Source organism: Phaethon aethereus (assembly GCF_964289735.1).
Source record: "Phaethon aethereus genome assembly, chromosome: 18".
Classification (NCBI taxonomy): Eukaryota; Metazoa; Chordata; class Aves; order Phaethontiformes; family Phaethontidae; genus Phaethon; species Phaethon aethereus.
In genome coordinates, this window is record NC_138594.1 from 14,161,675 (window position 1) to 14,186,426 (window position 24,752).

Consider the following 24,752-nt stretch of genomic DNA (forward strand, 5'->3'; position numbering starts at 1 on the left):
CGGTGGTGCCTTCACGGTCCCGCTGGCGTCAGCGTCGCGCGCGGCGGCGGCCATGGAGGAGTTCCGCCGGGCCTACGCGCGGCTGTGCGCGGCAGGCGGTGCAGCGCCGCAGGAGGCCGTGCTGCGGAGGCTGCGGGAGCTCGACGGGGCGCCGGGCCGCGGCCGCCTGGACCTGGCGGCGCAGAGCCTCTCGCTGGAGACGTGCGCCGCGCTGGGCCGGCTGCTGCCCGGCGCCGCGCCCTTGGCTGAGGTGGCTCTCAGTGACTGCGGCCTGAGCGAGGAAGGTGGGTGCGGGGCCCGCGGCGGCGGCTTCTCTGGGCGGCAGCCGGCCGGGCCCGCGCAGCGAGAGGCTGTTGGGCGGGGGCGCACCTGTGGGGCCGCCCGCCGCTTACTCCCTCACGCCGGGCGGGCGGTAGGTAGGGGCGAGGCGGGAGGGCGCAGCGGGGACGTGCCCGGCCCCTGTGCTCCCGCCCCACGGCCGGGGGTGGGCAGGCCCTCCGGTGGCCCGTGGACGTTTGACCGTCGAGGGGCTGTGCTGCAGCCTGCGAGTGAGCGGGGACCTGGCAGCAGTAAAGATAACACGGTGGATCTGGAATCGTCAGCCGGCAGGCAGGGCGGTTGGAGAAGAAGTGATGCACGCTTCAAGCAGATGAACTTGCCTGGTCTGTGGCTGGACGTGAGGTGACAGTGTAGTTTGAAGGTGGTCATGAACCCCTTGGTTGCCGGAGGTATTTTCCCTATGTCTTCGAGAGTACTTCTTTTACTCTTGGCCTTGAATGGGCAGGATTGGTGGCAGCTGCTGGTACAGGAGGATTCAGATGATAATCTGCTAGATCTAACCACTAGATCATTAAATCTAGCAAGCATTGAGTGGGGATTCTGTGGGAGGTAAGACAAGTCTCTACTCAGTCCCTACTGCATGAGCAGGGGTTAAGTAAGCCAGCAAGCATCTCGGCTGTGTGGCCTGTCTGGACATGGGCTATTTTCATAGCTGCATTAGGAACATACATAGGATGACATGCAGTTCTCTACCCAGCCACCTCTTTGAGAATATATAAGAAATCTCCTGCCCTGAAAGTTCAGACTCACGCTTTCCAGCAGCAGTGGCCATTTATGAAGTCATATGTTTTACAATAGCCATGTCTTCTGAGCCAGCTGTTTGAAAGGATGCTTTCTCTTCCAGCTCTCGCAGAGGGTCACACATATGAAATAAACAACTGTTCTTTTTTCTACACAGGTGTACAACTTCTTTTGCATGGTCTTTGCTCCAACACCACAGTCAAATCTTTGGATTTGAAGGTGAGTCTGTCTGAATAAAATCGAGACAAAGAGATGGGGAAGGAAACAGGAGCACAAGCTTAATCAGAGGTAGAAATAGACAGTACTGGTGCAGGATTGCTTTACAAGATGTGTAGGTCTGTAAAGTTCTTGTTCTCAAATGACTCAGTCCTTGCCTCCTTAACATCGTGTCATGACTTCCCAAAGTTACTTTGCAGCTCATCTTTGCCCATTTTTATTCAGTTATTTTATTTTGTCAGGAAGTTGTTGCTGTATATCTTTTGTCAGTTGCTTGGTCAGATGAAGCGTAGGTAGGCTTTTCTGTATTAATCAGTGAGTTGCTAGTTGTTCGACTCGTGCTTCTGTAGATTTTATGCAGCTTGCCAGTGTCTTTCAGCTAGCCTGGGGCTTGGAATTAAGCATGCATTTTCAGATGGGATGATGATTGCTCTACTGTGAGAGTGACTTTCTGTCTGTATTCCTCTGGCACATAGCTGTTCCCTTGAATCTACAGTCCTAGACTGCATCACACCTTTCTTTCTCATCTGTGCTAGTGCTAGCCCATTTTATTGAAGTGTGTTGAAATGATTCTGCTTATCTAGAACCTGCATTTTCCATCCCATTGTGGGCCAAGCTGATCCTGTGACTTTTGTGCGCTCTCAGTCATGATACCTTGCAAGACTAGCAGTGTGTTTATCCATCGTTTCTCTTAGGGTCTTTAATTTCTTTCATCAGAAAGCTGACTGATATGTGAAACACATGTTACTCAGACCATCTTTGACAGACTGAAATCAGCATTATAGCTGGGGTGCATCTGGTGGTGTTTGACGCAATAGCTGGGCTGGGACAGGGCATAGCCTGCTGATCACCTGGGACTTTTTTTTCAGGGAAATAACCTGCGAACCGTGGGAGCTGAGGCTTTGGGAAAACTTCTTAGGCAGAACAAATCAATCCAGAGGTAAAGAATTGTATCTACCCCTCTTTCTGTTATTCCTGCCAGATGGAGCACAATATTAGAAAAGGATTGAGGGTGGTTTTTTTGTTAGGGTAGGAAGAATGTCAAATGGCACAATTTCTTATGCGGGGTGGGGCAGGTAAAGGAGTGAGCACTGGAGGTGCCCTTTCAGAGAATGCAGGGCCCTAGCAGTATCCTGCATTCTGAAACTGAGTCTCTATTAGCGGAGATGAGTGTTCGAATGGGTACCATCATCCAGGTATCATTCAAGTTCTTGCAACTGTCCATTTACTCCATGAACTCCAATGCCGTCTGATTTTTCCCTAGCCTAATCTTGGAATGGAACAGCCTTGGGGTGTGGGAGGAGGGCTTCTCCTTTTTCTGCCAAGGACTGGGAGCAAACAACTTTCTCCAGCGGCTAGATCTGCGCAATAACCAGATCAACCATCAAGGGGCTGGAGAGCTGGCTGTGGCACTGGAACAAAATGCCAGCCTTCAGGAGCTGGGTAAGAGTGACTAGTTCTTTGCCCACCTACGTACATGCACGCACACACACATCTATCTTCAGGTTCGTTGCAGCCTGCCCTGATCTCTGCCAACTGGTCAGTGTCATTCCCAATTCCTATCAGTCTGCAGTGCTTTGCAGGCTTTGCGCAGAGAGTAGAGGTCACAGCCCCATGGCCTTTGGGGAGTGGGAACTGCAATTGGAATCTCTGGAACCAAACCTGCAGATGAAGATTATGGGCTTGGAGCAGAACAGTTCTTAGTGGAGGAGGGGATGGATTCATTCCCATTTGTGGATGCTCTTGGCATGCCTCATGCTAGACTCTGAGACTTACTTCACACTTGCTTTGTCCTTAGTAAGGAAATTTGCCAGAATTTCCTTCAGGAAAACATGGCTTTTTGTGCTGGTTGTTTCTCATCCACAGGTTGTGGTTGTGGAAGGAAGGCCATGAGATGAAAATGTGAGGGGCAGACTTATCTACCTTTTGAACTGTAATGGTTTACTGTACTTAAGATTCATCCTTGCCTATCCTGCTTTGTCTGTCATTTTCCTTCTCTCTCATTCATCTTGAAAAAGGAGACTGTATTCACCTGTGTGTGTGCTGAGACCATCTAAGATTAGTTAGTCATGCTTGTAGATGTATAAGGAGCGTGGTTTCTCTGAGCCTTGTGTTTTTCAGCAGATGTGTGACTACCAGGGTGAAAGTTTGCTTTCTGTATAGATTTGCGTTGGAATAATATTGGGCTTCTGGGTGGCCGAGCTTTGCTGAACTGCCTGCACAGCAACAAGACCCTGAAGAGGCTGGAGCTGGCTGGGAATAACGTTCCTAGTGACATCCTGAAAGCTGTGCGTAAGTATTACTTGTTGCGCGGGAAAGAATCAGTAACTCTTTTCATGTTTCAGCACTTGATGGATATAGGGCACTTGCTGCTCCAGAAGAGAGCTATCCCTCCTCCTCTCCCTTTCTCAACAGCATTTACACTGTGCCTACATCGTTTCTTCTTGTCCTTTTATGAGGGCTAGTCAGGTAGGAGGTGTCACTTTTACCAGCAAGAGGAAAAAGATAATTTGGATAGAATTAAAGGTTACTGTGCTGTGTGAATATGGGAGAACTTGAGACTCTAGTTTGTCTCTGAGTAGCCAAGTTTGGATATGGCTAATGAAGCATGTCCTTTGTCATTGTGCTACCCACAGTGGAGCTGAATGGCTCTCCTGTGGCTGGGGCGTTGATTACTCCATATACACTGCTTTCTCTGATTCTCCTGCACCTTGTGTCTGTAAGGTGAGACCGGTCTCTCTGTGTGGACCAGCCTGAGAAGGGCTACTGTCCTTGTGCTTCTGATAGCCAGGTGTCATCCCAAGTGCTATCTCTTCCAGCAGTGCTTGCTGTTCTGTTGCTTTAGAAACATGTGCATGCTCTCCTGCTCTCTCTGCATCAGAACAAGCCATGGAGCACAACCAAGACCGTCAGACTATGCTAAGTGAGACCCAGAACAAAACGTACATACTCAGCAAGGAGGTTTTGAGTCTGAAGGAGGAGAAGACCAAGCAGGTCAGCAATCTTACATGTTGGCAATTCAAATGGAGTGGCTGGAATCCTGTGCGTTTCCATTATGTCCCCATGAAACATGCAGTGACGGGATTATTGTGGACCTGAACTTGCATATGCATCTTTATGGGCGGGTACACAGCATGATTTAGTAAATTGGGTCCTTCCTCTGAGCTAGGTTGCCCAGGAATCAAATCCATGACAGTATGTGTATGGACGCATGCCCTGCTGAACATAGTCGCTCTGGATTCTGGAGGAGTTTTGGTGATTTTTTTCTACCCGTATTTGTGCTTTCGGTTCTTCTTTTGCAACTGGTTTGATATTTTCCAAGTGATGAAAACCTAGAAATATGACTCTTTTCCTTCTGACACCTAATAGTACAGGGTCCCTGTAGTTGGTGATCTCGGTCAGATGTGCTGATGAACCCGTCAAACTTCCAGTTTGCTTGCTTTCAGTAGAGTGGCTTGACCTGTCTTCAGCTGTCACTAGGAAGAGAAAGATGAGAAGCGTAAATGCTTCAAGCTGATGCAGTTCATTTTCTCACTGATGTTTCCTTGTTCACAGTTCTTGGATTTGATGGACACTATAGACAAGCAGAGAGAAGAAATAGCCAGGAGTGGCAGGTGAGTTGAATTTCTGAGTGCTTTCTGCTCTTTGATAGTATAATTGTGCCCTCTCCATTTCCTGGCAGAAATTACCCACCCACCCCCCTTTTTTTTTTTTTTCTTTTTTTACTTTCTTTTCTTTTTCCCCCCAAATGCAGGGTGTCTGCAGCACGAGTCAGCCAGCTGCAGGAAGCACTGGATGAGCAGCACTCTATTATGAATTCACTGAAAGCCAAGTATGGAGGAGGAAAACTTTAACCTTCCCACTGTTCTATGCTGTATAGGCAGTGCTGAGCAGAGCTGTTAAGCCAAGGGGATAATCTTGTAGAGTGGCTGGATTACTATTTCCCTTAGTTCTGCAGTGATATCTAGAAATTGTGGTCAGATCAGGCCTTTGGGTTTGCCCTGCTAGATATTTAGTCTGCTTTTAAGTAAGATTACAGTGCATTGGTGTAAGGGCAAGTGAATTACAGAGGGTGAAAAAGAAAAAAATGGATTGTGGGGATGGGATGGGGGCATGTTCCTTGCACAGTTTACAGCCTGGCAAGAGTCTGTATCTGCTTTCCCTGGCAGTTGGTGGTATCCTCTGAGAAACTGCAGATGTGGAGGAACCTGACCAGAAAGATCATATGCTTAGGATCAATGTGGTGGAGCTGCCCAAAAGCAGTGTTAAATTATGTAGAGCCATATGCACATGGCAGTGGTTAGATTTCAAACACTGATGAGTCTGTCTCGTTCAGTTCTGTGAGGTAAAGGTAGTTTCATTATACCGTGCCTCAGTGTGGACGTGTCCCTCATGTACAGAGTAAGCACATAGCTTCTGTTACCTGTGTTTAAAATTCTATTCCTACTTTTAAACAACCTTGCAGTGGTATAAAATAGCCAGTTTTGTTCTCCTCTGACAGTGGGCAAATCCTGGAGGGGTCCAGGCAGGGAAAACAGCTCATGGAAGACAACACAGGGAAAATGCAATGGGGCAGCAGAACACTAGGCTCTGAGAAGTCCCAGTCACTACACCCAGCAGTCTCTGCAAACAGTGAGAGATAAGCAGTGTCCTTTTCTCAGGGGAAAAAAAATGCCTCATTATCTCGTCTGATTTCATCCACTGCCAAATATGTGTTAACATCTTTTGCCATGTGGCGTAGAGAGGTCACTGAAAGTGTCTCCCTTAGACAGGACTCTGGAAAGTGTTTCTCTGTATAGGCTGCAGATGACTGAAGCTGCCCTGGCTCTGTCTGAGCAGAAGGTGCACAACTTGGGAGAGCTACTGAATGCCATAAAACAAGAACAAACCAGCATGGCTGAGTGCCACTTTACGAAGCTCCAGCAGCAAAAGCAGGTGGGCTGGATAAGTCCTTGTTGGGTTTGAGAGCAGGATTCCAGGTCATACGTGGTTTGTGTAGATTTGGGGGATGCTGGATAGGATAGACAAGCATGATTTTTACCACTAGTGGGTTAACCACAGCTGTCATGACAATTATTGTGTAAATCAGATAGGTGAGTTCTAGGTGTGGTGAGGAGCCATGATGTTTATGGGGTAGGTTAGATTTAGTTGAGTGCGGCGTTGGTTGGAGTAGGTTGGCAGTGCAAGAACTAAGATGAGTACAGGTTCTTAATTTTGATTCTGTTTGCAGGAAGGTGCTGATCGGGAGGGCAAACTTTTGCGTGACTTGTCTGCTGCCAGTGAGAAAAATCTGCTTCTAAGAAACCAGGTAGGGAAGCAAGTCCAAGGCTGAGAAGCGGGACTTGAACATTGTTCACTTCTGCTCTGTGTATATGTCCTCTGCTTTGATCCTTGTGTGTCTGCTGATTGTTCTGTACAGCCAACTTCCTCTGCTAATAGGAAAAGAAAATAATTTGTGGTGGTAAATTCTTTGTAGGTAGATGCATTGGAGAAGAAATGCAAAGTTCAGCAGGATCAGCTATTCCAGGTAAAACAAGACTTGGCCAGCAGAGCAGCAGAGCTGAAGCTGCAGGCTGTGCAGGCTGAGGGTGAGTCGAGGAGCAGGAACAGCTCATGGACACCTATGGGTTGGGATTACTGTCCATGTCAATGGTGCAAGGCAGCCAAGGAGAAAGGGTGGAAGAGTTTGTGATAGAATGTAAATATAGCCTGCGTAGCAGGAATACCATAATTCTGATATGCTTGCTTTTAACCTGCAGAACGCCTGGAAATGGAGAAGAGAAGATTTAAACAAAGCCTTGAAGACATGGAATCCCTTCGAGTAAAAGAGGTAAGAGTGGAGTTTCTGCAGCATCCTGAGGTTAGTGTCTCTTTGGTCCTGACATACAGACGCCACTGGAGGTCATTGTTTGCTGTCAGCTGCTCTTAAACAAGACTCCATGTGGGTATAATAGGCCATGTCTACAAGCAAAGCCTAGCTGAAGAGATCACAAGACATTCTACCAGCGAGTAAGATTTTGTAGTTTGCAAGAGTATGGGCCAGAGTGGTATGTGATTCCACAGAAGAGGCTTGGAGGCTGGACCTTGTGTCAGTCTTGCTGTGCATAGAGGTAATTATGAATAAGCAGTCTTGTCATGCTCACTGAAATAAAGATGAGTTAATGGAAGAAATTGAGACATACATGCTATATACAACCAATCCTTTAATGGGGCTCAGCTTGCTAGTTCCTTCTCTGTTATGTTTCAGGGGGATTCTGTCTGAGTGTGGACAGGACAAGAGGCTGTGATCAACTCTCTTTGGAGTGTTTATTGAGGTGTGAAATCTCTCAAAAATAAAATTATATTAATAGATTTCTCTTAAGATTTTGAAATCTTGTAAGAAAAGACAGGCCAGGAAGATTTTAGCCCAATTACAACTAGAAAATGAATCTCTGGTGTTTTGTGCCACTTGAAGATGAGAGCTTGGACTCTCTATCTTTCATCTTCGCCTGGAAGGGATCTCTGTCTAAAGTTTCCAGTTTCTAGAGGGCAGATTCTATCTATATTACAGTTTCCTAGTGGAGCTCTGAGGTAGGTAAGTGTTTTTCTTTGGTGGTAGGTGGGTCAATGAGAGGATGTTCTTTCTCATGCTGAACGGACATGCTGCTGTGCCTGGAGATAGGAGTGGTTTTCTGGCACTTGCTTAAATGGTTTCTACTGCTTTGCAGGTGAATCATATGACACAGCACATTGAGGCCAGTGAACGTTCCATGCAGGACAGGATCCAGAGGCTGGAGGCCATCAGGACCGCTCTGGAGGAGGTGAGAATGGATGCTGTAGGTGCATTAGAATGCTCAGGGAGTGGTGGCAGGAGAAGGCTACCAGGGGAGCTTTGTGGAGTCTTCCTTTGCTGACATATGTAAAGATTGTCATGTGCTGTAGGGAGGAACAGAAAACAGCAGTTTATCAGCTAAAATTGTTTTTACTGCTTTGGACTAAGGAAGGAGAAGGTTCCAAGGAGAAATTTGTAGATTCTGATTGAACAAAAATAAGGTTTCCATTGAACATGGTTAAATTCTTACCAGGATTTGACTTCACAGGTTTCCTACGTGATCCCAAGTAGTGTAGCATATTTCTCCTTATCTATTCTCCCAGATAGATCCAGTGCTGCCCTCTCCTATTCCCCTGTCTTTTGAAAGCTTCACCCATTACTTGCCCTGATATAACTGAAATTCTTATTGAATTTAGATGGCAATCTCAGGGTGAGAAAAGGTATGTAATCTGGGTTTGTTTTCCTTGCCCCTGAGTGAGAGAGAGCGCTGTAGCCTGCAACTGGAAGCTGCTAATGTTTTCTGGTCAGTGTTGCAGTGATGCAGCTTCTCTATCTGGAATGATCTTTCATGTTTCTGTGGCAGGAGCTGAGCCAAGTCAAAGCAGCTGCTCTCACTGAGCGAGGCCAGGCAGAGGAGGAATTAATAAAAACCCGGAATCAGGCACGGTTGGAGGAGGTAAGGACAAGACCTGTCTGTGGGCCCTGCCTCTGTAGGAAGGAGTGGGTTTGGCTGCCTAGCCTACGTTTTTGTCTCTAAGCGTGGAATCACTTAGTAACTTCCCGCTCTGGGTTTCACTGGCCTGCAAATAGCATGATTTCTGAGGAAGGAGTCCTTAAAAGTCTGCTCTGAACTGTCTCCAGAATGTAACCACTATTACCACCTGCTCTGTGCTTTCCAGTAGTAACACAATTGATGTGGATACTGTCATAGCAGATTTCACTTAAGTTGGCAACTTTTGAAGCTAACAGCCGGATGTCAATCCTTCTGTTTAACAACAGCTTTCATGGACTGCCTCTGTTTCTCTGGACTCAGGAATTTCTGCAGGTAGCTACTGCTGCTGGATTAAAAAAAGTCATTGTAGAATTGAACATTGTGAAAATGGCAATGAAGTCAACACCTTGTGAAAGAGAACAAGGGATGAGGAAAACACACCAAAACTATTAGAATGTTCACTTATATGTAACATCACAAAAGAAAATGCTTTACTGAGTTACAAACATATAAAAGCTGCCATGTGTGTTTGTTGTGGGACACAACAGTTGCTTAGGTGCATATAGCAGTGTTTCAGAGCTATTTGGGATATGGAGGAAGTGAAGATAGAGAATTGTAAACACCAATGGTGGCATTGGTGCTTCTACCAAGGACATGCCGCTCTTTCTCAGTGAGTGAGCTGGGCTTTGCAGCATCTCCATCAGAATGTTCTCCCTGGCAACTGAAAGCAGCTTAGATTCACTCCTGAATGCAAGGGAGAAGTGCCATATCTATTATGGCTAAGTCCTGTGCTTGTTCTTCAGTGCCAATTGACTCAACCAAGGGTTCACTCTGGGAACAAAAAGGGGAGAATCCCTTTGCAGGAATGGAATGGGACTGATGTGTTTTCATTTTCCTCTGTGTCTTACAGCAGCAACGACTAGAACACCTAGAAGAGAAGCTGCGGCTGATGACTGAGTCACGGGATGAAGCTCAAAACTGCTGCCTTAAGCAAAAACAAATGGTTGCAGAGGCCCAAGCCAAAGCCAATCAGTTAAGCCTGCATGCTGATGGACTCAGAAGGCGGATAGAGGAACTTCAGCAGGTAATTTGGACTGGAATAGAGATATGGTCACCACAGGGGCAGAACAAGTTGGTGAAGTTCTTTGGTTATTCATGGATTTTTCATTATGTATCAGGACCTGAACAGTAAGGAAGAGGAGAAAGTGACAGAAGTGAATAAAGTGAAAGTGGAATTACAGGAGCAGATTGGACACCTGCAGGCTGAACGCACAGCACAGGATGGGCTGAGAGAGAAGATTGCAGCCCTGGAGAGACAGCTGAAAGGTGATGAATCCTTTTGTGCTTCTCGAATGGTAATGCTGAGATAGAATCATAGAATAGTTTGGGTCGGAAGGGACCTTTAAAGGTCATCTAGTCCAACCCCCCTGCCATGACCAGGGATGTCTTCAACTAGATCGGGTTGTTCAGAGCCCCGTCCAACCTGACCTTGAATCTTTTCAGAGATGGGGTATCTACCACCTGTCTGGGCAACCTGTGCCAGTGTTTCACCACTCTCATTGTGAAAAATTTCTTCCTTATATCTAGTCTAAATGCACCCTCTTTTAGTTTAAAACCGTTACCCCTTGTCCTATTGCAACAGGCCCTGCTAAAAAGTCTGTCCTCGTCTTTCTTATAAACTTATAAACCCCCTTTAAGTACTGAAAGGCCACAATAAGGTCTCCCTGGAGCCTTTTCTTCTCCAGGCTGAACAACGTGAGCTCTCTCAGCTTTTCCTTATAGGAGAGGTGCCCCATCCCTCTGATCATTTTTGTGGCCTCCTCTGGACTCTCTCCAACAGGTCCATGTCTTTCCTGTGCTGAGGGCTCCAGAGCTGGACACAGTATTCCAGGTGGGGTCTCATCAGAGTGGAGTAGAGGGGCAGAATCACCTCCCTCGACCTGCTGGCCACGCTGCTTTTGATGCGGCTCAGGATACAATTGGCCTTCTGGGCTGCGAGTGCACATTGCCAGCTCATGTCCAGCTTTTCATCCACTATAGTTACCCTACAGTGGGCCTGGAACAGAGCTACACTTACAGGTAGTGATAATGGTGCTTCCTGCCTGTGTGTACAACTATGAATTGTACCCACCATCCTGATGTATTTGCAGGGATTCTTGTCCTCATTTTATAGTGACCAAGGTTCAGATAACTAGCCAGAGCTGCACAGCAAGCAAAATGTTTTTATTTCCTGCACAGTGAAGTGTAACGTCTTGTCTGTGCAAAACCTCTCACATTGTCTCATGGAGCTTCTTTCATGTGCCTGTTGATGATCCTGCTTCCGTTGCCTTTGGCTGTGCCTATAACATATTGTTCCTGTTTATTCTAGAGACACCCTAATTTTCTTTAATAATGCGGCTCTTCTTTCACAGCCTTATCAAGTAATCACCGCGAGGCACTGCTGGACAAAGAAGGTGAAATCTCTATGCTGCTGGAAAAGCTGAGAATGAAAGAGGCTGACATCTCCAGGATGAGAGAAGAAGAGGCCCAGCGAGCAAGTTTCTTGCAGAATGCCATCATGGCATATGTGCAGGGCTCCCCCTTGGGAACCCACAGTTCTAGGAAATGAGAGTGTGGCTTAAAGAATCCAGGTACCTGCCGTCAGGAAGAGGGAAGAGGGTGAGCAGCTTGGGTACAGCCCCTTCTTTCTAAGTGGGACAGTTTTGTCATAGTGGGTTGACGCGAAGGCTTGCAAACGTAGAAGATTGCTCTTCAGAAATCTTGCTCCCAACTGCATAAACGAGAGCAGGAAACAACCATCCAGGGCTAGGATAGAGGGTTGTGGGTCTGAGTTCATGATGTGGAGCCCTTCCCCTGCACTGCTACAGCATTTGAAGTAGTTTCTGTGTCCTTTTCTACAGCACCAGTCTGTCGGTACACCCTGTTGTTACCAGGGGGTTGTATGTTCCCTGGGCAGTGGTCCTTCAGAAGCATTTGTTTGGATGCCTGGGCTGTTCACAGTGAAACCTGATAAATGATGGGCAGCAGTGTTTACGCCATTTACTTTGCTCATAGAGTCATGAAGATGCTGGAAACACCAGATCTTTGCCACCTGTGCTTTTATACCCAGTGCTTAGAGATGGAAGCAGCAGCTGACAGGGCTCACTTTGGCTCTTTTACCTCTATTACCCTCCATGGCTCTGGGTGTAGTGATGGGCAGTAGATACGCATTCATTATATATAGAAACAGGTATGCAGAGGGAGACTGCTGTGCAGTGGCTATCCATATCTTTGTTGGACAGCTAGGGTTTGGGCACGGTTCAAGCCTCTACAGCACTGACTGGCATGGAAAGGGTGGCATGTCAGGAGTCAGCGTATGTGCTTCCTCACTTGTGAACTGCCACCCTTGGCTGGAGTTTTTGTGGCCAAAATGCAACAGGATTTCATTCCACTATGACAAATGGCAAAACTGTCCTGCTAGCTTCTCAGGATCCTGGAGCTGAGTGCTGTTTTTTGGGTTCTTACCCTGGAGAGCAGTGATGCTTCTGACTCGCCACTGGGGAGTTGCTTCTCAGAGCACACAGGCGAGAAGGTGCTTCCTTTTCCTGGCAACACAAGTCTTCATGTGGCATGGAGAAAGGAAAAGGATCTGAGGGTCTGAATCAGGGAAAGTGGAGGACAGCAGTATGTCAGGACAGCAGTGTGAGAGCCTCCTGTTAGTTTCTCCAGTGAGTCTGTGGTGAGAGAAATGGACTTGTGGTACATGTTTTAAGAGGCAACTAGAAAAAAAACGACTTTGTGCAGACTGCCTGGTTTATGTTCATGATTTTTTTTATATTGGGTTTTGCTCTGTTTTTTTAATAAAGAGCTTTTGCATTTTGCTGTAACACTGGGCAGTGACAAGCTGGATGTTTGGCTGATGTGGAGGGAGGGGCCTGCTGCTCTGTTAGTCTCATGAAGATTCTGCTAGTCTGTCCTGGACCTAAAAGGCTGTTACAGGTGGATAAGCTCAGTATGTCTACAGATTTTGGTTCTGAACTAAGGTAGAAGCAAAGAAGCTGGGAACCTGTGCCCCAGTCACAAGGAGCGGAGAGCGCTTATGTTGATAAGTAGATAGTTTGTGGATGCTGGGCAGCTCTGTAGAGCAGCAGGTAAGGGAAAAGCAAAGCCTGTTGTTTTGAGACAGTGCCTCTACATGAGTTCTCTCTGTTCTTGGCAGAGTACTTGGAGAGGTGGAGGAACCCAAAAGTCATCTTTATTCAGGATTTTTGCTGCTGCATCTTTCTTCCTCAGCATCTCGGGGCAGATGACAGTGAAATCTGCAGCTACAATGCAACCAGGTTTTAAAGCTTCTTCCTTGAGCAGGTGGCCATACGGTGTGGGCACTGTCCTCTGCAAGTTTCTGAGCAACGCCCATCGTGCTGTTTCAGGGGGCAGCGCGCAAGCAACCTGCCCCTCGGGGATGGTGTGCTCAAGCAGCCGGGGCGGGGGCAGCGGCAGCGGGCGCTCGCCGGTGGCTGCCCGGAGAAAGGGAAGTCGGGGGCGGGGGCTGGATCCTGCGCGGAGGCGGGGTAGGACGGCGCTACACGCGCGCTCCGCCTTTCTCTTCCAACGCCCTTTGCAGAGGCCTACGGCGCCCGCGGTGGGAGCTACGGGTCGCCCCCGAGCGAGCGGCGGGGCCGGGGCGGGGCCGGCGGGAGACAGGGCGGGGCCCGGCGCGGCGCCCGCCCCGCCCCCGCCGCAGGGCTCGGCTGGGCTCGGCCGCGCTCGTCTAGGCTCGACTCTCGGCTCGGCCCCGCCCCGCCCGCGCGGGCTGTCACTGCGGCGGAGTCGCGGCGGCGCCGCCATCGCGGGCAGATGCAGGCGATCAAGTGTGTGGTGGTGGGCGACGGGTGAGTGCGCGGCGGCCGCGGGCGGTGGCGCGGCCGCCCCGGCCGCGCCTCGACCCTCCGCAGCCCCGCACAAAGCGGGCCCCGGCCCGGCGGCTCTAAGGGAAGGGGGCGGGGGGGCCCGGCGCGGCCCCGCCCCACGGCCCGGGAGACCCGGCTCCGCCAACGGGAGGCGCGGCGCCGGGCGGCGAGACCCGGCCCGGGCCGGAGCACCGCGGGGCCCGGGCGGGGTGGGGCGGGCGCTCGGCGGGGCTGCTGCCGCCTGTCCGCAGTGGCCCGGCCGGCCGTGGCCTCGCACCTGCGGGGCCGCTGAGGCGCTGGAGAGAGACGTGCCAGACAGTGCCTGTGGCTGCCGGGTGAGGAGCCGGGGCGCCTGGGCCGCGGGCCCTGCCCCGCACCCGCCCGCCGGCATGGACGTCGGGACCGTGAGCCGAGGCCGAGCGAGCGCCTCCGTCTCCCGGCGGGAGATCGGGGCCTTGCTCCAGCGGCGGCCGTTACAGTCCTGCCCAGCGCGGCCCGCTCCCTCTTTAGTTCATAAACTTAGGTCTTCATCTCTTAACGCTCTTCAGTTTTGCATCTAGTGGTGCACTGCCTGGAAAACAAATGCCTTCTTTTCTTGGGTTTTAAATCTGTTTCCTCATTATTTTATTAGGTACTTGTATTTCGCAATTTTTTCATGCAAGTGTGATTCATCACAAAGTCCTCCCTAAAAATCTTGATGTTCACAGGTTTCTCTCACATTATCTTTTTGTTGTTTGTGTTCCAAAGTGAAATATATTGCTGTTTCTGATTTCACCATGTGCCTCTTATCATCCTTCGTGCTCTTTTCTTTAAGCTTTTCCAGTATGCCTTTTTCTGAAAACACATCTGTATGCAAGATGCAGGCATGCAGTAGATTTATGGTGCTTTCTAACTTTTCCTAGCTTGTCCTGCATATTATTCCTCATCATTCTTGTTTGCTTTTCTGATCACCACAGCAAGCACAAAGCTGAGATACGGAGAACTAAATGTGAACTGGTCTTAGGCAGGGACTGATCTTTCCACCTTCCCATGTATGCCACCCCCTCAAATAGACATTTGGAGCAAGGCCTTCCAGATTCTAGCCTGTAGGGACTAAAGAGGTGAGCAGGAGAAAGAGCCACCCACCAAAACAGCACAGCTTTACTGTGGAGGGGAGAGCAACAACTGGGAGCACAGCATGTTGGAAATGGACTTCAGCTGAAGGTTTGCAGTCCGGTGTTTTGCTTTAAGACCAAACTAATAGTGCAGAGACTAAATGAACTTGGATACCAAAACACTTTAATCATAGATATGTGTGTTTGGTGAATTATGTGACTTCCCTGTTTGGTGGGAGAGAGGTCATGGCTCAGGAGGAAAACTCAGGCTGGTCAGTGTAGGTTCCTTAAACAACCACCCTGTTTTCCAAGAGAGGGGACCTGATCCAGGGGGAAAGCTGGGTGGATTACTGTAGTGGTTCTTGCTGTGCTTTGTGTAATCCTGGTGCAGGACTGTGGTGTCTCGCTTACTCCTGAAGTAGAGGATACCTATCTCTTTTGGCTATTCAGCTTCACTCAGGTACCTAACAGACAGCTTTCCCTGGTACTCACGATCTGTTTCTCTGGAAGGTTGTCTGCAGTTCACAGCTTTCACAGTGATAAATAGATTGTTTACACTCCTCGTACTCCTCAGTTCTTATAACTAAGCTTTTCCCTTATCCTACAGGGCTAACTAAAGTTCATATGCTTACGCTACTGCCAACCAAGCCCAACCCCTGCCAGCTGCCACCATGGGGTTGACCAATCCCACTTGCCTTCAGCGAAGCCCTGACCTGATATTTTCAGTGAGCTACACTGATGGCAAAATCTCTTTCCAAATTGACAGTGGTCAAATCTAAAGTTATTTTTTGTTTGTGGATACGTATTTTTCTCCCCTTTGTATTTATTGACATTGAATTTCTATATCTGAGGAGCTCAAATAATTCTGTGTTGTTACGTGTTTTTTTACCTCACTGTTTACCTGTTTTGCTAGATTATTATGGATGTGTTGAGCCCAGCACAGAACCCTAATCTATTCCCTCTCTCTTGGTTCTGGGAACAAATATTTTTTGCCTGGTGTTTTGCTGAAGCTGAACGGGCGGGGAAAAGGAGAGAGGGAGAGAGCAGGGTTGGGTAAGTGCTTAGGCAACATGCACATAGTGAGTTCAGGCCTGGTCCATGACAGCTAGAGAATTCCAGCCTGCTACAGGTTTGTTTTCTCACATGGTAACTTTTTACCTAACCTCTTTTTTTGGGTGGGGCAAGGGTGATTTTTACTGCCTCGGTGCTTCCTGCTGTACCCTTCTTTATGCTTGTCTCTCTTATCCTCTGCAGAGCTGTAGGGAAGACCTGCTTGCTGATCAGTTATACCACAAATGCCTTTCCTGGAGAATACATCCCCACTGTGTGAGTAATGGCCTTCGGCTTCAGTTGTTTTTTGCTGTGTATGCACATGTGTGTAAAAGTTGGCTTTGTAGGTGAGGAGAAGGCTGTCCCAAATCAGACTATGAACGTCACAGACGAGGAGGATGCTGGTGGTATGGCTGTGTATGTGAGGAGGGCAGACTATCCCCACTGGAACTGTGTTGCAGTGTCCTCTCCTGATTCACTGCCCCTTTGGATTTCATATAAAGAGACGTGTGGGTCACAACAAGATTGTCACTGATGAGGACTCTTCCTTGGCAGGTTTGATAACTATTCTGCCAATGTTATGGTAGATGGAAAGCCAGTGAACCTAGGCCTCTGGGATACAGCAGGGCAAGAGGATTATGACCGACTGCGGCCTCTTTCCTATCCACAGACGGTGAGTTCTGGGCTTGGACTGGCTTGTAAATGCTCCCTCTTGGGGACAGATACGCTCCCAAGGACAGCCAGGCTTCTTTCCTTTGAGGAAAGTCTTAAGTTTCCATAGCTGCAGCCATAATTCTGGTTGTTTAAGAAGTATCACAGCTGAATTTCTCCTAAGAGATTATCTATTCTAGTTCCTGATTCGTAATGGTGTTTAACTGTTATGCGTGCCATAGGGAGGCTCATGTGAAAGGAATGGTGTGGGGCTGCTGTGCAGCTGAGCAACATTCCTTATTCCCATTCTCTTGGTGGCACAGCTCACTGTTGGGCTGCACTAGTAGTGTTTCCCTGGGTGTAGCAATTCCTACATGGCCCCCCTGCCAGGGGTAAAGCTCATAGCACTGTTAAGGTATTTGTGGCTGCAGGCGTTAACATGCAGAGCCCAGTATTGTAAAAGAAGATGAAGTCATACACTCAAAGTCCATTCCTTCCCTCTCTGAATTAATTTAGCACCCTTAATGGGGAAGAATTTCTCTGAGCCACAGTCCTTGCTTGTGGGAGGAAGTTGTCCTCTATAAGGCTCTCTCTCCCCACTCCTTCCATTATCGCTAGCTGTTTCTTTCTACATGGCTGACCCTCTTGTTTCCACACAGGATGTTTTCTTGATCTGCTTCTCCCTTGTGAGTCCAGCCTCCTTTGAGAATGTCAGAGCCAAGGTAAAGTATTCTTCTGGGCGAAACAGTGTAAGGGTGGAACCAGTGAAGTTCCCTGCCCCACCCAGTATCACACCTACAAGCTCAAAATTTCTAGCAGTCATGTTTTGAGAAGGCAAGGTCATAGTCTGCAGGTTTTAAGAGGGGCCTACTTTTTATTCATGACTTCTTTGGCTAAGTTTTTGCCTTTTTGAATCTGCATCTTAAAGAAGATAAGGGATGTCCTAGAAGCTAAAATGCAGTTAAGGGAAGCACTGTGTGCAGAGTTGTCTGGCACTGTCTGTCATGATTCCATGTCCCTGTGCCTTCATTATTACATCTGCACCAATCTCTTTCTGCAGAGCATGTTCAGACCTGTAGACAGAAGTATCTTGTTCAGGTGTTGCCACCATGTCATATAGTAGTAAAAACCTTGTTTCCAATACTGAATGCATCTTCATGGTTGCATCTACTGCTGTAGCTACTTTTCTTACCATGCCTCTCTGTTCCAGTGGTACCCTGAGGTCCGACACCATTGCCCAAATACACCTATCATCCTGGTGGGCACCAAGCTGGACTTGAGGGATGATAAGGACACCATTGAAAGGTTACGAGATAAGAAACTGGCCCCCATCACCTACCCGCAAGGTTTGGCCATGGCTCGGGAGATTGGTGAGTCATGTGCTGGATCATCTCCATGGCATTGAGCTTTTTAGTTTGGAGTGGGTGAGGGACAGTATGTCCTGGTAGGACTGGAGTGGTTGAGCTGGAGCTCTCTTTCCCCTAGGGTCGGTAAAGTACCTCGAGTGCTCTGCCCTGACGCAGCGGGGCTTGAAGACGGTCTTTGATGAAGCCATCCGGGCTGTGCTCTGCCCACCACCTGTGAAGAAGCCCGGCAAAAAGTGTACTGTGTTTTGAGGGCTGTGGCCCAGGTGCTGGCTCAGCATGTTGTTGTCCTCTGACAGATTGCATATTAGCTGGGTGTTTCTGGAGGGGGCTGGGATGTGTAGGGCCCTTCATCATGTACGAAGTCAGTGTTTTTAAATGTCTCTTTGATTTTACGTCAGTGTTGATGTGAAGGGGCAGCGGGGGCAGGAGACTGGCTGGGGGCTGTACAGCCCACAGGGGAGGTACAATGGGGAAGGCAGGGTAGCTCCTTGGGACAACAGGCTGTGTTGGCTTTCCTGAACTCCAAGCTGAAAGGGCTGAGACATCCATCCTGTCCTGGAAACACCTGGTTTCAACCTGCAGGTGAAACAGGTGGTAAAGATCCTTGTGGGAGTGGGGAGAGAGCTAATATGAATGGTGCTGAATGACAGGAGCAGCTAGGAGAGTGGTAATGTCTCCTTGCCCAGCCTACTGTGGCTAATAGTTAACAAATTGGTGCTCTAGCAGATAACATGGCTGAGACTGTTAAAGAAATCATAACCAGCCCCGGAAGGGGTCAATGAGGTATGAAGCTGAAGAACTAATCATTAGGTGCTTTATTGGGTACTAGCCAAACTCAGCGAGTGAAACAGCTCTGTGCAATCAATGCATTTGCCTTTTTGTGTGTGCACAGCCTAGGACAGTGTGCTGCTGCTCCCCCCTCTCAGTCTTTAGCAGGGCCTTGGCCTCCCCCCCCCCAACTCCAGTCTCTGCAGAGCAGGGCTGTGGTTGTTGCCTCTGTTTTGTTTTTTTTCTACTAAAGACAGCAAAGGAAGCAATGAGGAGTCTGCTGACTTCTTCTTTCCCTTCCCACTGAAAGTGCAGCTGGGCTCTGTGGATTTGGATGGAACAGGGAGATCTTCTGAAGGATTGGGGGGGAGGGGAATAGGGTTGGAAGAAAGACAGGTCCAATTTCTAATCATCATGTAGAGTGACAAGATAAAACCTTATTTGGTGCAATAAACATTCTCCATGACGGCGTATGTGAGCTTTATTATATAGCAGCCTTCTAAAGGTAATTTTCTGCCTCACCTCATTCAGGTTCCAACCCTGCTGCCCCTCTTCTCCAGCAAGACTGGGTCTGTGTCATTGTTTTCTATTCAGTTTACATCTATGCAGTACTAGTATGAAAATTAAGGCCAGGTGTGAAATGCAGGTGTCATCTTAGGAGACAAGGAATCCCCCATCAACCATCAGTGAGCTGCCAGTTGTCATAGCACTCTTATCACTCAGCAGGAAAAGAATGCTGTTCACCACATCATCCACCTCTGAAATCAAACACAGAGAACATCTGATGCACCCCGTCAAATTGTACTAGAAAAACAAGCATCCCAAAAGGTATGTCTTTGACCTCTACATTTAGTTGGAGCAGGGAAAAACCTCCAGCCGCAAACTGTACTTGATGCAGTATATAGGACTGTGGCTGAGAGCTGCACATCAAGAAGTCCTTGTTGTGATCAAATGATCCTTAGTTCACAGCAAGCCCCTATGCTCCCCTCCCAGTCATATTTATAAACAACAGAGTAAGTGTACTTCACTTGTCCTAAGATGAGAAGTTTGTAGAAGAGGGGAAATAAGACCAATTCTCGCCCTGTCCTCATCAAATACTTAAGGAATTCAACAACAGCCATTCAGCAAAGTTGTGACTTTGCTCACAAAAGAAGCAAGGTACCGATGGCTGTGATGTCAGTTAGAGGGAAGGCTTGGATACAACAAATGAGCCTAGCCTGACAATAAATCTGCACCACTGACCTGCAAACTTTCCTAGTGGAATCCGATTAATCATGGCAGCCGATTTCTGAGGGTCACTCCAGTTAATTCTCCCCATGTCGGTCATAACCACTGTGGGGTTCACAGTGTTCACCCTAATCTAGGACCAAGAACAACAAACAATCTAACCAGACTGCTCTGAGAGGAAATGCTCAGGTTCAGCTTTCAGACTTTTCGTTCAGAAAGTTTTACCTTGTGGGGTCCCAGTTCCATTGCCATTACCTTGCTCAGCATATCCAAAGCACTTTTTGTGGCACCTTCAACAGAAGGGAAAAACAGGAGGCCTTTAAGTGCATAGCACTTGGTCTAGAACACACAGAGGTATTTCACTTCCCAGAATTGGCAGCCAGCAGCTTGGTGGCTGTGGGTCTCCAGCTACTCAAAAATGAGAGGGGCACTGCTAAAGCTACACATACTTACAGTAAACAGCATGATCCTGCAGAGCACGCTGAGATGCCTGGCTAGAGACATTTACAATAGCACCTGGCATCCCCTGTGCAATCATCTGCCGAGCAACAATCTGGAGGAGGGGAGGACAAAAAAAAAAAAATAAAAAGGATGCCAGAATCATAACATGATAAATCATTATTTCATTCAGTAGGAATCTTGCTGGGCTATTACGGTAGCCAAAAGAGAAAAACAGCTGGAGGAAGTCAGTCTTCACTGCCTCCCACTTCCAAGGAAAGAGAGTCAAAGAAAGAGTGAAGGAGCTGTATGCGCAAATTGTCAGGTTAATTTTGGATTACAGTCCCTTTAGCCCCCACAGTGGACATTTATCTCTGCTGTGCAGAACAACTTAGTCACTGCTGGTTATGGAGACAACTGCAGTGACAATTCTTCCTCACCTGGGAAACATGAAGCACAGCCCGAAGATTCACATCAAGAGACCTACAAATAAATCAAATTTAAAAGTTCAGTGGTTGCAGCCCAGGCCGGAGAGGAGTTGTTTTGGGAGGCAGCAGAGCACAAGTGCTGCTGGTGTCTTGGAAACGCTGGTGATACTAGAACATGGCCAGAAATGCCAAGCTGACTGGCTAGCAAGAATGATTAGGCATGCTTTCAGCAATAAACTATTCATTGGATGTAAGCTATTTAGCGTGCAGGGGGAGGGTGCACTTGTGCAGCATCACATTTCGGGCAGGAGTCTGATCTTTAGCACCACTAGTGTAGTTTCTCTATTAAAGTTTAAACAGTGAGCTCTGGGCCTCAGCCAGTGACTCTTAGGTCAATCAAACTCTTCACAAGGCTTATAAAATAGCAAATCTGCTGTAAGATGGGTAAAAGCAGCTTTTCTTCTATTTGTAACTTAGTCCTTCCTTGGTCAGGTTTTACCTGCTAGTTCTGCAGAATGGCCTTAGTAGAAACCATACATTTTATATTCTACTCACAAATGAATCCTCTATTATAGACCCACAATAGCCATTCTTAATGTAGGGACAAAGCATAACCTGACATCTCAGAAGGAAGCAGACTCACCGTATCCTGCATCCTAAAACTTACCCCCAACTGAAACTGCATCTTTTGAGGAAAAAAAAGATGTCATATTACCGCAGTAAGCAAATTTAATTTCCCACTGTGACAGTTTTATACTCCCTTACCTGGCTTTGTCTTCTCTGTATCTGAATTTTTTATCGACAACTGCCTTTCAGTTTAGCAGAGACTGAGTCGGAGCTAGACTTGAAGCTCTGAGCTCGATTAACAGCAAAAGGCACTCCTCTTTCCTGTGTAGGCTGGATGGCATGTGCAAACCACCATCTAAGAAGTGAAATTGCAGGTTCTGGCTGCTGAGTGTGGAATAACATCAGTGCTTTACTTGGTTTCCTTTTGATGTTTACAGGGTGAAAGGTGATTATGTAAAGTATTAGAACCCAGTAAAGAGAAGAAAGCAGACACAAGCAGTAACAATCAACAAATGACTGAGAAAGCGAACGTTAGGTATTTCCAAAAGTGTGCGTGTCTAACTGGTGCCTATGCACCAGCTGCTTCCTTTCGTAAGAAACACCAATTTCTGGAAAACTTTGCCACAATTTTTGACGCTGGCAGTTTTGCTAAGGCTTATCAGACAGCCCCTCTCCACCACGGGCCCAAAGCACGGCGAGGGCAGCAGGCAGGAGCAACCGTGGGCGGCCGAGGCACTCACCGCTCCAGGGCCGCCCGCGTTACCTCCAGGAAGGGCTGCAGCACCGCCACGGCCGCGTTGTTAACCAGCAGCTCGAAGGGTCCGGCCGCGCCCACCGCCGCCTCCGTGGCGTCCCAGTCAGCCAGGTCCAGGCACAGGGGCTCGATGCCGGGGCACTGCGGCGAAGGCGGCCTCCGTGGGTCGAGGGTGGCGGGAGAGCCGGGAGGCCCGGCGGGGGGCCCGGCTGAGGTTCATCCCCGGCGGGGGGGCTGTCCCGAGACAGGGGATAGGCGGGGGGGTGGGGGTGGGGGCGGTGGACCGGGGAGGGTCCCAAGACCGGGGTCCGGCCGGTACCTCTCGCGCGAGGCTCTCCAGGTCCGCCGCGGTGCGACTCAGCGCGGTCACGCGGGCCCCGGCCTTGCTCAGCGCCACGGCCACGGCGCGCCCGATCCCTGCGGGAAGACGGCGTCAGGCCCGGCTCCAGGCCCCCGCCCGGCCCCAGGCCCCCGGCCCGCCGCCCAGGCCACCTTTGCCGGCCCCAGTCACCAGGGCCCGGCGGCCGCGGAAGCTGAGATCCGCTTCCATGCTGCGGACGGCCTGCGGCCTGGGCGGGACTCTCCAGGGCGGTGCCGGGGCCGGGCGGGGTCAGGGAGCGGGGCGGCCTGATAGGGCCGGGGCCGGGCAGCGGCATCTGCCCTGCGCTGGCGCCGAACGACTTCCGTTTCCCTGACCGGGAGAATGGAGGCCTGGCGGTGTGGGACACAGGCCCCCGCCACTGCTCAACGTACTGCCTGCCGTGCGACGGGCCGCCGCCTCTCAGCCGAGGCACCTGCAAGGAGGGCAGAACCCGAGCCCGCCTTGCTGCAGCCCCTAGTTCCCCCGAGACGACGCAGCAAGAAGCCATTTCCGGCCTCACCCAGGTAGAGACTGGCATACAGAAGTGAATTTTCTTAGTTCCGATTCTCACTGAAGTATCATAGCAAGAGACCACAGAAAAACAGGCTTCTTACCACATGATGAAAAGACCTGCCTTCTCTGCCCACTTGAAGTTGCTGATGAAGTTTGGAGGCTGCCCTAGTCTAATAGTCATTGCCTAGAAAATCAGCTGCAAGTACATGGGCTCCACTTGCCCAAGAACCTAGGCATACAGGATTTCTCATGCAGCACCTGTGTGACAACAGCAGCCTGCTGGAAGGTACAACAGAAAAACCAGCTAGAGATAGTTAAGAGGTCAAAGATAAGCTACTACACCACAGTTTACTTCCAATGATAGTGTGCATGGGAGTTCCAACTCTGGATTCACAGAGCTGGCATTGGGTAACAGCAGAGCAGTACAGACAGTGATGCACCTTTTCAACAGGTCTCTTTGTAATACCACCCAATTCAGATGTTGCTGAGGACTCTTTAATTTAAGAGCTCCTGTAGTATTATTAAGTGCAGAAACCCAATAGGAAAGTGCTGAGACAAGTTAACAACAATTAACTTATTCTTCATTTCAATTCTTTTACTGTGTTAGTCATCATCTGCAAGGATTCTTCTCATGATACTTGTTCCTCTGCACATCTGACTCGCATGCTTTTTGGCAATTTGACATCACAACCTGATAGGAGGCTGTAGTTTTTTGGATTACAGGGTTTATGGTCCATTTTTGGTGTAGAGAGTGTGTCAAGAAACTGACAAAACACAGCCTTTGACATATTTAAATATTTATTTTATAGAATCACCTTCTGTATGAGACAGGAGTTTGATTAAAAAGCTGCATCCTGATATATCCACACAGCCTACTGTATTGTCAACACAAGAAACCTTAAGCCTGGACACGTTCAGCAGTTCTCTACTGCCATGCAGGATAATGTGGTCCTTTTTCAGTTTAATAAACACCCTACCAGCTTAGAGTATGCTGTCCTTTTGGCACACCTAGTTTAGGGTGAACAGTGACTACAGTGTGAAACTTCTACTACTCAGTTTTGCTGCCATCCATATGATGTGTTGTAATTTTTGAACTGTAGTTTGCCACATAATCACCACCCAGTCCCTGCTGTCTGTGATATCTTACAAGAGGCTGCTACTAGTGGAAGAGGAAGAAAAGCTCCAACAGAAGAGTTTAGAATCAGTGTTTGAAGACAAAAGCTCAGCAAGAGCTCATGAAGTTTCACAGCTTTCTGCTACAGGAGGTTGAAAACAAGAACCTAGCAAATGTTTTAAAAAAAAAAAATTTATATAGATGCCAGGAATCTCCAAAGCTATTAATGACAAATCATTAAACCATAGAATGCCTCAGTTCTAGTGAGCAGAAGACCTAATAAAGAGGTAGAACATACCACAACCTACTATTCCACAAGCCTACCTCTGTTTTCTGTACCAGACTGTCAGCGTTACAGGTGTACCTGTTATGAAACAGCTACTGTGCTAGCTGGACTTTGATCCAATTCCTTGCAGCACTCTTATTCCCATACCTCATGATCACCTTAGTAGACATGAAGGAAAAGAAAAATTCAAGAACGAGCTGCAGGACTGTAGCAAGTGGCAGTCAGCTTGTTTGCTCCTCGGTGGAATTAACTAAAATCATGCAGAGAGGACGAGGTACCCAGATAAACACTGAAAGTTTTGTGTTAAAAATAGATTGCAGGGAACAGTGTATTTCAGGACTCGAGACCTCTGCTAAGTTTCACACTTGAATACACTGCAGGCATTTGCCTACATTATACTGCTTTTCAAATAACAGGAAGTTAAGC

General features: G+C 48.5%; 3 protein-coding genes across 3 annotated transcripts; 2 read left to right on the forward strand and 1 right to left on the reverse strand.

The window, feature by feature from the left end:
* Positions 1-46: 46 nt before the first annotated feature.
* Positions 47-11,427, forward strand: LRRC45 (leucine rich repeat containing 45; the record flags this gene model as incomplete). Its single annotated transcript, XM_082008217.1, has 17 exons — positions 47-284; positions 1,238-1,299; positions 2,166-2,236; positions 2,561-2,739; positions 3,460-3,588; positions 4,178-4,290; positions 4,852-4,910; positions 5,051-5,128; positions 6,096-6,231; positions 6,527-6,604; positions 6,773-6,884; positions 7,056-7,126; positions 8,004-8,096; positions 8,691-8,783; positions 9,730-9,903; positions 9,998-10,145; positions 11,231-11,427. The coding sequence occupies exons 1-17, from the start codon at positions 53-55 to the stop codon at positions 11,425-11,427; spliced, it is 2,025 nt and encodes a 674-aa protein (XP_081864343.1). The 5' UTR covers positions 47-52.
* A 2,228-nt stretch (positions 11,428-13,655) lies between these two features.
* RAC3 (Rac family small GTPase 3) lies at positions 13,656-18,119 on the forward strand (the record flags this gene model as incomplete). Its single annotated transcript, XM_082008336.1, has 6 exons — positions 13,656-13,690; positions 16,057-16,128; positions 16,408-16,525; positions 17,163-17,225; positions 17,714-17,873; positions 17,989-18,119. 6 exons carry the CDS (start codon positions 13,656-13,658, stop codon positions 18,117-18,119), a joined length of 579 nt encoding a protein of 192 aa, XP_081864462.1.
* Positions 18,120-19,271: 1,152 nt separating this feature from the next.
* DCXR (dicarbonyl and L-xylulose reductase) lies at positions 19,272-22,602 on the reverse strand (the record flags this gene model as incomplete). Its single annotated transcript, XM_082008370.1, has 8 exons — positions 19,272-19,396; positions 19,881-19,998; positions 20,091-20,155; positions 20,319-20,418; positions 20,744-20,786; positions 22,039-22,193; positions 22,372-22,469; positions 22,545-22,602. The coding sequence occupies 8 exons, from the start codon at positions 22,600-22,602 to the stop codon at positions 19,293-19,295; spliced, it is 741 nt and encodes a 246-aa protein (XP_081864496.1). The 3' UTR covers positions 19,272-19,292.
* Positions 22,603-24,752: the final 2,150 nt, after the last annotated feature.